Below are 16,629 nucleotides of genomic sequence, written 5' to 3' on the forward strand. Positions count from 1 at the left end.
TGGTTTTGGGAAAGGTTGAAATGGTTAATGACATGACAGATTAAAGCTACACTCCCCCTTTTTTTTAGAAGTTTGTCATTTCTTAGACTACTATAACCAGTGGGAGGTATTTCAGTATCAGATATATGTGACTTGAGACAAGTTTCTGTAACAGCAATGATATCAGGGTTATTTTGTGAGAGCCTTGCATGAAATTCAGTAATTTTATTGCAAATACTCTGAATGTTAATTGTCATTATAGAAAAGTTTTGAATGTTGGGAGGTGGTTTTGAGATGGGAGGAAAAAGTATTGCTAACATTATGACTATGAAATGGGCCTGGATTAGGGTGTATACCACCACTTTGAAATAGTAATAGGAGATGACTTGCTTGGTAGGTGAAGAAGTTGATTTTGGTAAAGGACCTAACTAATGTGTAAGGAAATGTTTTTGGTGTACTACTGATGGGGAGAACTTTGCATTTTGGGGGTAAGTAAATTGCTAAAGTTAGATAATGATGATGAGATGTTAGAAAAGCCTTTTAAATTGGGCTGTGGTTTAGTAGTTAATGTAGCCATTCTTGAAAATGGATATAATTTCATGGTGTGGAGAGAGGTTGCATGGGTTAGTATAGAAAGAGGAATACTTAAGGAGAGAGTGAAGATCAATAGATAGGCAGTGTTGGTCATTTTGTATATTAACTGATATAAGGTGTAGGCAAAAACTTATGGTATTTGGCTGTTTGGAACTTAAGTTGGTATGAAGATATTAACGTAATATGTAGGTGGAGGAAAGTATTGGAAAAGATGGAGTGATAGTTTAGAGAAAGAGGGTACCAGTTATGATGTTATATACAGGCAAGTAGTCAGGAAAGGTATGTTAGGAGTATATAGATTTTATTAGTGGGTGTGGACAGATTTTATAGGGTGTTCAGTGATAGTGGGTGTGTTTGTGAAGGTGTGGTTAGAGGTTAAATTTAGAGTAGGTGGGGTGGTTGGGAATTGGGGTCAGGTTAGGGTTGCAGAATAAGCCCGAGCATAGCCAGGGCGAATGGCGCAGGGCTACACCAAAATCAACACAGATCAGGAGAAAAACAATCAATGAAAGACAGAAATTGGGATGTGAAATAACAAGTTATATCTGGTAAGTGCGAGTAGAAAATGGGAAATAGCTGTATAAAGTGTAAAGGGTAATACTGTGCGCATGTATGCTATTGTGAGACTACCAGAAAGAGTGAGGAAGGTAAACCACTGGGTGAAGCAAACACTTTTAATTGTGGTAAAGTAGAGAAGAGCAGACCAGATAGTTTCAGAGTAGAAATAGTAGGGCAAATATAGAGCTGGGTAAAAGCGGAAACTTTTAATTTTGCTAGATAGCGAAGGGAGGAGCAGTTAGAGGTAGAGTGAAAAGAATGGGGCAAGTAATGCACTGTGTAGAAGCAGAAACATATACTATAGCTAAATGGAGAAAAGATGAGCAGTTAGTGTGATATCCTAATAGGAAGGCTTAGAATGTTAAGTAACGAGATGGTGGGCAAGTTCTAGTATTACGGTTCTGGTCAAGATATAAATACAATTAAGCAGTTACCATATTAATGCATGACATGCTTTAGTTTTATTTGGGATGGTATGGGGAGGCTTGCACATGGTTGGCCGGCCCGAATGTCCTGCTTTTGTGACATGAAAGTTGGTGACCGGGTTAGAGGTGTAAGGTTCAGGTGCTTTGGCCAATACAATGTTGTAGAATGGCTATAAATTTACTACAATAGAAAAGAAATGTATGGAGAAAATAATTATTAAAAGTTCTGGACTAGAAGTAAACAGGACATATAAAGAAACAATAGGTAAGACATAGCTAGAGTTATTAGAGCAAGCCGTGAAAAACATTTATTTTGTAAGTGTATACAAAGATAACAAAAACTAATACAAGGCTGCATATACATTAACAGACTAATAGTCCCGGTGATATGACAGACTACACTGCATGGCATGAATATATTAAAATCACAATGTTATTTCAAACACATAGACATATTGGTAGCATCTTCAATAATCAAAGCAGGCAAAGAAGTACTTAATTTATCAGCGTAATACTGAAACTTTCCAGTAAGCTATCTGCCAAGTAAAGGGTTGCAAAAAGCAGACAGAATGTCATCATATCACAATGTGAAAAAGGTGGTAAAGAGCCCAAGATGATAACCTTATATATTCAAAATCTAACTAATACAAAAATAACATGTTGTCCTGTTTTAGGTTTTGCTCGCAGTGTCTATTCAAATTCTGCACAGAATGAAAGTACAAATACTGTAAATCAGTGCTGTTGCTGCACTCTTACTTTTTTCCTTTTATAACATATGAATAATAAAAAAAAAACTGTTCTACATCCATTTAAATATGTGGATAACATTAAAACAAAAATGAGTCCTAAAACAAAGTGCAAAAAATTGTACAGGATAAAATTATCAACTGCATTTCTTGTTCTTGTTATGCAAGTGTGCCTGAAGGTATAAATAATGATACTGTCTTTATAACTGAAGTCCAGATCACCACTCAGAACTGCAATCGTCAAGAATCAACCCGACAGGGAAACAGGTACTATCAAAACTCAGGGTGGTATTCATAGTCTGGGGCTTTCCAAGTGCATAGTAGTCATGGCTGGACATCAGCCCTACACAGCTATGTAAATAAGGTCAGTCAAATGCAATTGCATTGAATATGGAAAAGCAAAGTAATTTTTATAATCACACCCACTTTTCATGAAAGTGTAAGCTGTAGAAAATTCTTTTTCTATGTGTGAAGTATTTCTCAAATGTGTAAATGGTCCGTGCCATGGCATATTGTGGGCAAGCATGGCTGAGTGCAGACACACTGAAAACACTATAGAAATGATGCAGAATGCAGTTATATCTTTTTTCATATAGAGGTATCCTTTTGTGGATACCCTGATGGCTTCATTAAAGAATAGAAGGGGGTAATAGAACAGATTGAAAAAAGGGAAGACAAAGTAAAGGTGAACACACAAGGGAGACATCAAGAGGGTTTGAGGCAGGGGTGGTAAGAGAAGATGGGTGCTTAGGGATAGACCCCCTAATCCCCTATTCTTCAGGTTTTTTTTTTTGTAAGAGGTTAGATTGGGTGGGAAATGAAGAAGAGTGAAGGAGAAATGGTAAAAGAAAAACAGAAGAGCTAAAGTAGTTCCTCCTGTGTACCCAGCCCACAGAGCCTCAAACATGTCCACTCCCAGATAGTGCTGTAGTGGGGAACCCTGATGTTGAGAGGGTAGGGCCCTGTGTTGGCAAGATGATTGGCACCTAGGGTGAGCGTGTCTTGTGCACACTGAAGAGAGGCTTCAAATGGCTGAATTATTCTGTCTACTGCTTCTACCAGTACATCCTCAACCAAACTCCAAAACCCCTGTTCTGTGAAGCTTGCCAGACTGGATGGGCAGAGGTTGATTTCCCCCTAACAGGGAAGGTACTCTACATGCCTGGTCTAATCCTGAGCAATTTGAACCTGTTTAAAAGGGAGAAAATAGGAGAGATGTGAAACAACAAAGGAAAAACAAACAAATAAGCAAAATAAGAAAAAATAAGAAAAAAGAGAAAAAAATGTGGAGAGATACAAAACAGAAAAAACATGATAAATCCACACAATACAGTTTTAATGCAATGTAACAACACAATAAACCACTGCATAAAAAAAACATCTTCATTAAAGTAAACTTGTGTATGGAAAGTGCTTATGCATACAATTGGGTAGTGATTGTGGAAGTGCTTATGTAACTGGGAAGAATGTATAAGAGTTGTATTTATGCATACTTGTGATGAATTGAAATGGCAACGGTTGTGTCTTTCAATTATGTACTTTTCAAACTGATTTTATAGTACCCAGATAACACACAAAATATAAATAGTTAATAACTGCAGTTAATCATGGTTACAAATCAAAGTATAACAAATTTCTCTTGATCTGTTTCTATCTTCATTTGCATTTCTTTCATCTACAAAGGTGTAACAACATTGTCTGCAGGAGTGCTACTGAAATCACTTTAAAAAAACATTGCTGTATTACTGTTTATGCTACCCTGAATTATGTATATTGATTTGTACTAGTTAAGTAATAAATACATACTGGACAGCTGTAATACTGATCAGACGTGTTCTTGCCTGTTGCTGGGAATTGTATTGCATCTCTTCTTTGGCTATAAGTACAAGAAGGATAATATTGTTTATTTGTATTTGAATGAATTCCACATATACAGCTTATATTCTCCAAAAACATTTATTTGTCTTTTTCTTTCTGATTTTAACCATTGTATGCATACATGTGTGTATAATTAAAATAAAGTACTGCACTGTACTTGTGTAGGATGGTAAAAGAAATATGAAATTAGCCTTTTTTTTTTTTTAAAATGTACATAACACTCTGTGGAATAACTGAACTGCAAATGCTGAAATGTTTCTGCGATGCCCCTGCACTGACCCAGTAATCAAGGATCCTCAATCCTCACCACTAGCACCAGGAGAGACATAGACATTGTGAGGATGACAAGTACACACAGAGTAAAGTACAATTTACCTTAAGAGCACACAGAGATCACAGTCAGTGTGGGGCTGGTTTCTCCCTCTTTCTCCAGATCCCCAAAAAGACTCCCCACTGGCACAGCTATAGGGTTAAAATCTAAGCAGAGTGGCCAGCACACTCTCTGTCCAACCAGTGCTTCATGTCCCTGCCCAAGTAGCTGACACACACACACTTTGAGATTTGATTGATATACAAACACACACATGCACCTGAGAACAGCTGGCACAGGTTTACTAGCTATGCCCCCTTGTCCCCAGACAATAAGGTAGCACCAGCTGCCACCAGCCACCCTTGCTTATAAGCTACTATAAGGCCCTTACCAAAGGGTGTATAATGTTACTATTATTGAAATGGTAAGCGTGACCAATACTAAAGCTATTGGAGTGGCCTATACAGTGTCACCAAATACATATGCAATTACTCTAAGAACTTAAATATCTCTAAACAAACCAGCCACAATTAAAAGGTTTAAGTATATTTAATAATAAATAATAAAAGAACAAGATAATACTCAAACAATACAGTAACTATAGAGTTCAGAATTACATGAAATATTTTAAAATAAACATTGCAGGACAGTCTCAAATAAATACAGAAAACATCTAAACTAATCTTACTGTATACCTATCTCTAAGAGACATTACTGTATCCTGATTACTTACTATTAGCAAGGCAAGTGCTGATGAGAGGATGTTTTTAGGTCCAAAGAAAAATACAAAATGCCCAGTCTCTGAGAGAGTTCCCAAATTAATATCAAAACATTACTGCTGGGTCAGCTGGATGACATCACTCTTTGCCACCTGCCTTTAGTCCGCAGGCTAACAGAAACAACATCTTGGTGCCAAAAATGCTTATCTCTCAGATGTGCAGCTGCTAGGAAGTCACAGAGCAATAAATACACTTTACATTTTAAACCTAGTAATTATTTCTGCTTCAAGACAATAGAAATAAACTTCTAGATCTAGACATCCTGTCTCCTTGCTGAAGCTGAGAGATAACACAATTGTAAACAATTTCAACTTATTTCCTTGAGGGTTTGCAAGTTAACTCTGTATGTTCCAGCATCTACTATTAAAACATATATGCACAGGTATATAGTTTAAATACATTTCTTTTCTTTTCGAGGAGGGTGGACTGTGGCTACATTCTTGAAGCTCAGTATAAGACATATAGTTCAACACACACTTCTGCACCAGTAATTTATTATACACATAACATATATTTGTCTTACAGTTGTAAGACAAGCATATGAATCATATTAATATTCAAATATGTCACATGATTATTTACAAAATTCCAGATAGCTGGGCTGCCAGTGTCACAGTTTCAATTCAAGGACTTGTGAATTTCCTTTGCTACAGAACTTTATCTAATGTGTAGTAAGTAATAGTGAAGTAAAGCAGCACATTGTCTGAAAACGTATGAGTTGCTCATTCTTTCAGCAAAGTAACCACCGCTCCCCTCCCCCAACAGGCATTCTAACTAAGATTTGGTGAGTGCCATTTCAAACATGTTGTATGTGCACCTAGAAATACTTATGAACAGTTAAGTTAAGAAATAGTTTTTGCTTATTTTTAGTTATCTCTCATAAAATCTGCCTTCTTGTAATATTTATAAAAAGTGTTACAACTTTTTAACTGCAAAGCTACACAATTCCTTACATCTTTAACCTCAGCTTTTATTTTATAGCTGTATTATATGCAGTCAGCATTAGTGATATTTGAGCATTACTAATTGATTTACAGAGTTAGCTATGTGCCCAGCCTTCTATATAGGTAAAACTATTAGACAGGTGAAAGAAAGAAGTTATGAACACGAAAGGGATATAAAGAGAAAGAAAGATATTAATGCACTAATTAGGCATGTGAGGGACAACTCTAACCATTTTTTCAACTATAAGGTAGTGGAACAATTAAAAAAGGATGTGAGGGGTAAAATTATAGAAGAACATTTATTAATGAAAGAACTGATTTGGCAACTGACTTTAAATGCATGTGTTCATCCCGGATTAAATGAAGCCTGTTCTATTGTTCCTGCCCTCAAACTTAAGAGCTTGGAATGTTAATAAATGATTATATTAGGAAAGTTTAGGTAGAATGTATACTTTATGCCTTTATCTTTAATAACTTTTATTATATTTTAACTTTAAGTTGAATGTTACATATTTTAAATAGTACAGATCGTGTGATAGATCATGTGATTTTTAACTGCATATAATGTGGTGCTTTTCTGGTAACAGAAGTTCTGAGGAAGTCCCTCTGGGATGAAAGTGCTTAACTTCTGAGCTTGTATTTAATTAATAAGTTATTTTGGTTTCACTGGTTTCCCTTTGGTTAATAGTTGTTGCTTTTAAATATTTATCAAGACCAAATGACATTCTTAGATCATCTGAAAAAGTTTTGACCACTTGCAGTTGTGCTTTCAGTTCATCATTTGATGAACTATACAGTTTTAAATCATCTACAAAAAGAAGATGAGAAATCTTTATACTTTTGTTGTTTTCTGGGAGCCAAATTGTAGCCATGACCTAATCTGTTAAATAGACAGCTTAATGGGTTAAGAGCAAGACAGAAGAACAGAGGTGACAGAGCATCATTATGGAACAGAATCATTGAAATGTTTATCCCTTGAATAATAATTTGTCTTTATCATGGCTTGACTGCAAATTCATTTGACACTGTTTCATGGTTGCTGTAATGTAATTATCAGTGAAGGGTGTATCTCATACATTTTTAAGCACTCTTTTATCCACGAATGTTGGATACTGTCAAATGCTTTCTTGTAGTCTATCCATGCCCTACTTGGATTATTCCCCATTTTAAAGTTCTCTTAGTACACTGGTTAGGACATTCCAGAGTTGAGCTGGACTCAGTTTTATGAGGGGAAGGGGACGAGGTACTGTCCAGACACATGGGGAGAGATCAGATGATACTAACACTGGCTCTCAACACACAAATGTCAGTACTCACAGTAAGCAATTACAACACATTTCTCACAGGCCAAATCAACGGCTATCTACATGTAGGAGAACCTCTTAGTCTAGGTCAAGATCACAGTCACGCAGCAGTGTTAGGTCACTGACAGCAGGATCAACTTCCTCCTCTTGATGACACCATTGTAGTAACTCACCCCAGTTCTCATGGTAGCCTATGCTCCAGATCAGTTGCACCATCACTTATCAATAAGACGTGTATGACTCATTTGCTTTGGAGTTACTGTGAATTGCAATTCTTTAATAAATATTTCTGGAAAGAAGGTTTTATTGGGAGTGGGGAGGCATATATGTAAAGTTATTCCCTTTCCAGCTATTACTTTCACCATACCCTAAAACTGCAATCATTTACATTTCTGCTTAAATACAATTAGATTGTGGGGAGGAGGGAAGTCTATGTGTATCTGTAACTGTACAGTGGGGCAAAAAGCAATGATGCATTCATTACCATTCTAAACACTTACAGTTACGAAAGAAACATTGAAATAATCATCCTTCCAGGTACACTTAACTGCTGCCGGTACACCCTCAACACTCCACAAATGAAGACAGTTTCTGAAGTCATAATTATTTTAAGTGACAGTAAGATAGAAATCTGATGTGGAGTGCAATATAATTCTTTACACAGAAATGGCAAATGTAATTTTTCACTGTTGCCAGTACTACTTTCTATTGGGTGGTAAAGAAATAATTAATACAAAAAGTTATTAAATACAGCCCGTGCAACAGTTGACTTATTTAATAATTTGCTGTCTTTCAGTAACACTCAATAGGAATCAATGAGCACTCAGGCAAACAGCTTTTAATAAAAAAACTATTTTAAGATGAGAGAGAATGTTAGATGAGCACTGACAGTTGACCAAATACCACACAGCATAGCCCACAGGTATCACTACATGCATCAGTTATGACCTATGTGTTTTTTACCCAAAAGGAAACACAAACATGAATGTCCTGATTCATAGTTCTGGATGAGATTATGACGTTTAACCTGGGTATCCACATGCTGTGCTGGGTTCGCTTACTACTGCTGCCAGCTTGTCTTCATTAGTCAAAATGGGACTAGATCTGGTAACTGCAGTGACAGCATGGGCCACTTCACCACCAGACTAGCACATGATCATATTATGCAGACTGCAACAGGCAGTGAACATGCTACATGCGTTAGCTGGGTCATACTGAAGGGTACCCCCGACTCATCTAGCCACCTGAAAAAGCTCTTTAGGAGGCCAAACACCCTCTCAATCATAATATGGGTCTGAGATAAGGATATGTAATATTTCTCCTCCACAGCTCCAGATGGATTTCTCACTAGAGTCATGAACTATGCCTCCAGTGGATATCTGGCATCCCCTTAAAAACGAGAGAGAAGGAGAGAGACAGAAAAAGACAGGCAAAATAAGAAAATACAAATTGATGTTCAGCAATTATGTTTAACATGAATAACTACTTACTAAGAAAAAAAAAAACATTTTAAATTTACCAACAAGATGAACATTAGGCATCCTACCTGAAGTGGCAGTAAAGTGAGCCTGTGTGCCAGGAATGGGAATCACGTGCACTGCCTGGATGCTAGATAGAGACATTAGTGATACACTCCCAAGAATGACATACTACCTGGCAATTAAAGGAATGGAAACCCTTCCTATTGTGATACTGCTCACTCTGTGGACCAGGAGGGTCCTTAATTGTATCATGGGTGCAATGTATAGCATGGAGCACTTCGAGGAAATGCCCCATCCCATAAAAGGCAAACATAGTCCAAGCCAGGGCCTGAGATGACACCAGGAAATAGATGTACATGTGCCAAGAGTGCCTCCAGGAACTCCTTCAGTATCCTCGAGGCAGAAGACTGTGAGACCCCAACGTGTCCCTAGACTGTCACCAGAAGGTCCTTATAGCTGGTATAGTTAGAGCTATGCATACTTTGGTGTTCCCAGTAATAGGAAGTCCATGTATTCCTTCAGTGTCCCTAATTGGGTCAAACATGCTCACTTTGACCATTATAATCCTTGTCCACTCTAAGTCTATGAAGGATTTCTTGATGATCACAGTTAGAGTGGGTAATCCTTTGCTTATGTTTTTGCCTTCTTGGTGGGTGAGCACCAATGGGCAAAAATAGTTTTGGCCCTGCCAAGACAAGGAGCAAGCTCACCACAAGGGATAACATTTTCACCAGTTGCAATTCTGATAGATTTGGCAATGCTTCTCTACCTTCTTGAGTTGAGATGTGTCTAAAAAGAATTTAAAGACCAGTTATTTTAACAGGTTAACAAACGTAATAAATAAAAATAAACAAATAATTGTGCCAGTTTATCATAACACACATAAGCACATGTCTCTCATGGGATTCATGCTGGCTAGAAGAGTACTAGTTCAATTACAGTGCATTTTTGGGATGTGGGATGAAAGTGAGTCACCATACAAAATAAGTGTGAACACAAAAAAGCATGCAATCTTCTCACAGGAGGCATCCCCAGTAAAAAAAATGGAAAATCAGACCCTGTGAGGTAGCAAGGCTAACGGCTGCATCACTGTGCTACGTGCAACATTAATTAGTTATTTCCTGTTTAGCTGCTATATACCACTCTATTCACAGATGTATATTTGTGTGTGTGTGTGTGTGTGTGTGTGTGTGTGTGTGTGTGTGTGTGTGTGTGTGTGTGTGTGTGTGTGTGTGTGTGTGTGTCATACGTTTGCACATCTGTAATTTAATGACATAGGTACAAATGCCTTTAAGGATGATTATAGTGTAAATGTTGCACTGATGATTGGGTTTTCTTCTTTCTTCACAGCATTAACACAAACGATTGGACAATCAACAGGTAAGCTACTTATTTCTTACAACTTAAATTTCTTTAACACTGCTTATTCAGCACAATATGGTCAGTATGCTGAAGAGTTATATATTTATTGTTTCATAACAAACACTAGGATTTGCTTTCTATCTTCTCTCCAGACATTTGGATTCATGCTATAATTATTGATACAGCAGGGAATGGTGAGAGTGTTTTTGCACTTTGTAGCAGCTGCCATTTAAACCTAATTCTTTTGCAAAATCTTACCACATATAGGTTAATGTGAGTAAAGGATAGAAGGTCTGTAGAGGTGCTGTAGTTTGGTCGAAATCCATGTTGGGGAGGAGTCGGGAGGTTAGTGTGAGTAAAGGATAGAAGGGCAGTAGAGATACTGTGGTTTGGTTGAAATCCATGTTGGGTAGGAGTCAGGAGGTTAGTGTGGATGGGAGTTTCAGTTTCTGGTTATGTTTTCATTTTTTGAGAATTTTGGATAGTGGGGAAAGTATAGCTATGAGTATATAATGGGAGGGGTCATTGGAGTTGCCACTTTTGTGAAGGGGAATCATGCAGAAAGACTTCCAGATATTGGATACAGTAGTTTCTTTAATAGAGCTATTAATAAGTATTGAGACTGGGTAGGCAAAAGTGTTAGCTGCTAATCTGAGAAAGTGGGGGATAGATTGTCAGCAGAGGCAGAGCAAGGTTTAAGTTTTAGCAAGAGAGACCTTATGTAGGAGGTTGAGATAGGATGGAGTGAGAAACAGGTTTCATTATTTGTGGTTTGAGGTAGGTTTTTTTTATTTTTGTGGGAGGTTGGCATTCATTATATTGCTAATGGTATCAATAAAAAAAATGGTTAAGGAGAGAGGCAGTGTCTTGGTCTGCAAGGTTAGGGTAAGGACTAGGAGTTTGAGGTTTACTAGGGTTAAGAATGAGTTGATATTTCTCCACAAGTTTTAGGGTAGGATTGATGAGTGGGTTGTGCCTTCAGGTAGAATGCTTTCTTATCATTATATATTTGTTTTCTGGTGTGGTTTCTTAGTTCTTCAAATAATAGGTGGCAAGTGGGGGATTTGTTTTTTTCCCATGTTTTCCAGGCAGAGTTTCTTTTATGCATTAGTTTACGAATATCTTTACTGAGCCCGGGGGCATAGTTTGATTTTATTCTTATTTTGCTAGGGGTTGCCAGTGAGTCGAGTATACCAAGAAAAATATGACTGAATTTGAGTACAGCATCATTGAGAGGAAGTGAGTGTAGGTTAGACCAATTAGTTATAAAGAGCCTATCATTGGGAATGGTGGGGTTGAAGTCAATGAGTTTACAGTAGTATTTGTATAGATGTGGTTTATTTAGCTGGGGAGTATATCTTTGTATACTGATGGGTAAGTGATCACCCAAGGCATTGAAAATAATATGATATTCCATCATATATTTGTGTATTAATTTTGACACTGTCTCATCATCATCATAGTTTTAAGCCACTATAAAAAAACTACTACAGAAACTAAAACCTACTACACTTGCCATAGATAACTTACCCAGTGAATACCTCAAAACTGCAGCTGAATCTATAGCCTTCTCAGTATCAATCCTTCAAAAACAAGGTCCCTCAACTGTGGAAAATTTCCCATGTAATCCCACTTCATAAAGGGGGACCTTCCACAGACCTGACAAACTATCGGACAATTGCTATTCTTTCAACTCTTTCTAAGCTACTCAATAGGTGTAGCCATCTCTAAGTCATGAAATTCTTACTAACAAATAACTTTCTCGCAAACACTCATCACGGGTTTTGCCCATCACATAGTACCACTACAGCTCTCTTATCCTTCACTAATACCGTAAACCATCACAGGAATAACAACTTTGTATCTGTCATCTTTCTAGACCTATCAAAACCTTTTAATATGGTCTCCCATTCCAAACTAATAGATGTACTAGCTGAACTGTCCTTCTTGCCATCTGCCACTGCTTGGTTTCATAACTGTTTACCGGGCTGTCAACCATCTGTTCTATGGCAAGGTGACCTATCTCTATACCTTCCTTTATCTATTGGTGTCCCCCAAGGATCTATCTTAGGCCCTCTCCTTTTTTCCCTCTTTACTAATAATCTACCCACAGCTACTCCACATGGTTCTTAAATACAGTATACAGATGATTCAACACTTATCTGTGCTGCCACTTCTCTATCAACTCTTCATTCTCAAACACAGAAATCTTTCACTTCTGTTGAAACATGGTTAGCCAATGCCTATCTAATCCTGAACCCAAACAAAACTAAATTATTAGTCTTCCAACCTAACAAGACATCTATCTCATGCCCAACATTTAATATAATAGCAAAAGACAATACTGTGATCTCCCCAACAACCCATACAAAGCTTCTTGGAGTGGAAATAGACAATACCCTAAAATCTGACTTGCGCATCTCCCTAACTATAAAAAAAAAGTCCATAAGAAACTTGGAAGTCTATATAGGCACAAAAGGTTCCTGACCACAATAGCCAAAATTACAGGGTCTATATTATGTTATCGAACGTTAAATTTGTTCAAATATGTAAATATTGACACCAAAATATTGAAACACTTAAATAGTGAACGCTACAAAAGCCAAAACTTAGAATGTCGAATTGTCATAGTTAGCCTACTTCGCATTCCGGCTGTTAGTTAAACCAGTCGTAAATTAGTGATATCACACATCATGTGAATATTGCTAAGCAATGTTAAGTGTAGTGTTGAAAAAATAAATTTAACATGTGTAGTAAAAAGTTAATTCAATTCAGCAAACTCCACTACAAATATTATTATACAATGCCTCCCCTAAAACGTGCACACTGATTGGCCAGCTCAACCAGCGTGCCCGTTGTAAATCCCTCAATACACTAACGGAAAAAGGTCCGGTCGCCCGGACTTTTTTCGTTAGTATAAAACACTGTCTCGCTATGTTAAAAGAGTTTAACATAGCAACACAGGTTTAAAAAAAGCAACGGAGATCTCCGTTGCTTTTTTTAAAGCTGTCTCGCTATGTTAAACTCCTTTAACATAGCGACACAGTGTGTAAAAAGCAACGGAGATCTTGCGATCTCCATTGCTTTTTTTTTTTAAAGCTGTCTCGCTATATTAAATAGGTTTAACATAGCGAGACAGCTTTAAAATAAGCAACTGAGATATCCGTTGCTTATTTTAAAGCTGTCTCGCTATGTTAAACCCATTTAACATAGCGAGACAGTTTTTTTTAAAAAAAAAAAGCAACGGAGATCTTGTGTTCTCCATTGCTTTTGCCCACAGCTCTGATGTACTGCGTAGGCATGCGCAGTACATCAGAACTGCCGCAGAATACCAGACAACTGCAGAAGGGCAGTAAAGAGGCATTATACAATGCCATTATTTAAGAAAAGTAATTATTTCTTTTCTTAAATAATGTCATTAGATAAGCAATAACCCACTTCTGGGTGTGGGTAATGCTGGATTTACCCATGGTTGGCTTTGTTTGGTCCCTCGGGCTTCGCCTCGGGACCAAACCACGCCAACCGTGGGTAAATCCAGCATTACCCACACCCAGGCATGGGTTATTGCTATAATAATTAATGTGCTTAAGCAAATTCATGTTGCTATAAAGAAAATATAATGCACACTATCTAATGAACAAATTTCTGAAATGTGACAGTTTTGTAAATATTACCTAGTATGCCTGGACTTGAATGTGAAGTATCAGCCATCATTGCACTTGCTATGAAGTCTAACGCACACACATTGGGGCATTTCATGTGTATTTATAGCACGATCAAACATTACTTCCGGATGAAATGATTATGAAATATTTCTCCCATATACATTTTATAACAACAAAAATGATTTTATATACAAATACTTTGCTTACAAATTCACATTATAATAATGTTGATATTGTTTAGTATTTACTATTTCATGAACTTAGTGTGACGTGATGCCGTTCTAACATAATACATCAGTAAATTTGAGTTGGCCAAATATAACTCTTCAACTGTGCACAGTTCGACATTAACAGCTTTCGCTATTTAAGTGTTTCGATATTGTGGTGTTGGTATTTATGCATTCGAACAAACTAAAGTTTGATAACGTAATATAGACCCAAAATTATATTAGCACAAACATATCTGCTCTCCACTCAGCTATATGCCTCTCCAATTTTAACTAATCTAAGGAAAACTGACTTATCTAAGCTAGAAGCATGTTATAATAAAATTGTTAAGTTTGCATCTGACTGCCCATATAGAACACATCATTTTACAGCTTTAAGGATACTAGACTGGCTTGAGCTTCCCAACATTATTCTTTACAACCAACTCTCTCTAACTCACAAAATTGTAACACAACCAACTAGAACCCCTGCACTACAAAATCTCATCCTTCCTTACAGTTCCAGCAGACCACTTCACTCTAACAACAAGAACTTACTCACCATTTCCAATGCCAGCAACACCATGGGTGCTGGAACCATAGAGCCAGGGGTAGGGGGAGCCCCCCCAGTTTTACAGCTGCAAGACCTGTCGGGAAAAATTAATGAAGTGGAGTTTTCACACTAACATGGATTCGCGTGCAGAAGTTTAACTAAACTAGCTGTTCTTGTTCTCTTATTACTCTGTGTTACAGGACTGATGCTGTTGCTGTTCTGTTGGTGCTGCCAGAACCAGAGTTATGCCAGTAAGGAGAGTTTTGTTCATTTATTTGCAGGAGTTATGCTGCTCCTGTGTGTGTGTGTGTGTGTGTGTGTGTGTGTGTGTGTGTGTGTGTGTGTGTGTGTGTGTGTGTGTGTGTGTGTGTGTGTGTGTCTGTGTGTGTGTGTGTGTGTGTGTGTGTGTGTGTGTGTGTGTGTGTGTGTGTAAAATGCTCCAGTTAGGTATACCTGGTAGTTAGTGCTACTCAGGCTCAAACAAGAGCCTGAATTCTCCACCCATACCACCACTTGTGATTCAGGGAGTTGAGTCCATAGCTCTCAACTGTCCAGATTTTCACAGAATATTTGGCTCATACGTTTGGTCTCGTCCTGTTTAAAATTTGTGGGGTTTTTTGGCAAATCAGTAAGAACTGAAGTCACTAAAGAATGATAGCCCTTTAAGTTTCAGTCTTCCTATCTTTCAGGAAATACATGGTAACACATAACACTTTATTTTAGCAACTTTCTAAGATTATACAAGTAATATTTAAAATGTGTCCCTGGTTTTGGGACTTTGCCCCCCCCCCCCAAATAAATGTTGGCTTTTTCCAGACTTCTTATGTTGCAAAGTTGTGAGATTTAGTTGTGTCTAGTGGATTTTACAAGGCGCTGAGAGCTTCTGTGGAAGAGCTGTTTAGAGTTACTTATGCTGTCATTTGCTTTGTTAGTAGCACAACAGGTAGTATACTTGCTTTTGATGCAGAACGCTGTAGGTTCTACTCCCACAGTATGCAGATGGATCACTGATACTGTACTGTGTTGTACTTTAAAGGGAGTGGATGCTGCAGTCCTTTGACTGTACTCCTTTGGAGGAGTTATCTAGTAAGTATGGACCTGTTATAAGTTTGCCATCCATTCCCCCATTGCAAAATTACTAGCTTATCATTTAGAATAGGCAATTTATTCTTCAAAGGCAACAGGCACTTTATTTGTAGATGAAACAATGACATATAAAATTGTTTGCTAGCAGCAACCTCTTCATTAGTTACAGATCCCTTTAATGTGGAATTATTTAGATGACTTACTTCTGTAGAGATTTTGCATATTTATTGATACATGTGAATTGTAATGACAGAAGTTTGAGTGGCCTTTTATGGTTGAAATTTTCTGAAATGGGTAGTTTTGTCATTATTGGTTCATACACTTTTTTCATTGCTTACTAGAAGACTGTTCCAAACTACAAACGTAAAACACATTCTAACAAGTGGTGCTGTATTATACAAAGAATATAATTTAATACAATCAGGTTAGTACAATCAGGAAGGTGAATCAAAGAATGCATACATGTATGCTTGCCCACAGGATGCAGGAGATCAAAATAGGGAAAGAGACCAGTCACCAATGGAGTCCCCCAGGGTTTGGTGCTGAAACTTTTTCTGTTTGACATATACATCTCAAAAGTAAATGAAAATACTAAAGGCCTTCGGCCAACTAAGTTTGAGATGACTGCAAGCTGGGAGCAGTTATTGAATCCCCAAATGACTTAACCATCATGCAGGAAGGTTTGTCCCAAACAATAACTGGCACCAGAATCATGAATTGAAACTAAACTCCAAAACTGCATTATCATAGCCTTTGGGA

The 16,629-nt window shown here is 37.5% G+C and overlaps 1 protein-coding gene across 1 annotated transcript in view; it reads left to right on the top strand.

Annotated features, from left to right (window-relative positions):
* LOC122809199 (alpha-tectorin-like) overlaps positions 1-16,629 on the top strand; it is a 1,556,410-nt gene that overhangs the window by 111,217 nt on the left and 1,428,564 nt on the right. The window contains exon 3 of the mRNA XM_044080507.1: positions 10,349-10,378. Within this exon, the coding sequence (XP_043936442.1) occupies positions 10,349-10,378 (30 nt within the window). The remainder of the gene's footprint in view (positions 1-10,348; positions 10,379-16,629) is intronic.

This window comes from Protopterus annectens, chromosome 8.part0 (assembly GCF_019279795.1).
Source record: "Protopterus annectens isolate FY-2018-M chromosome 8.part0, PAN1.0, whole genome shotgun sequence".
Taxonomy (NCBI): Eukaryota; Metazoa; Chordata; order Ceratodontiformes; family Protopteridae; genus Protopterus; species Protopterus annectens.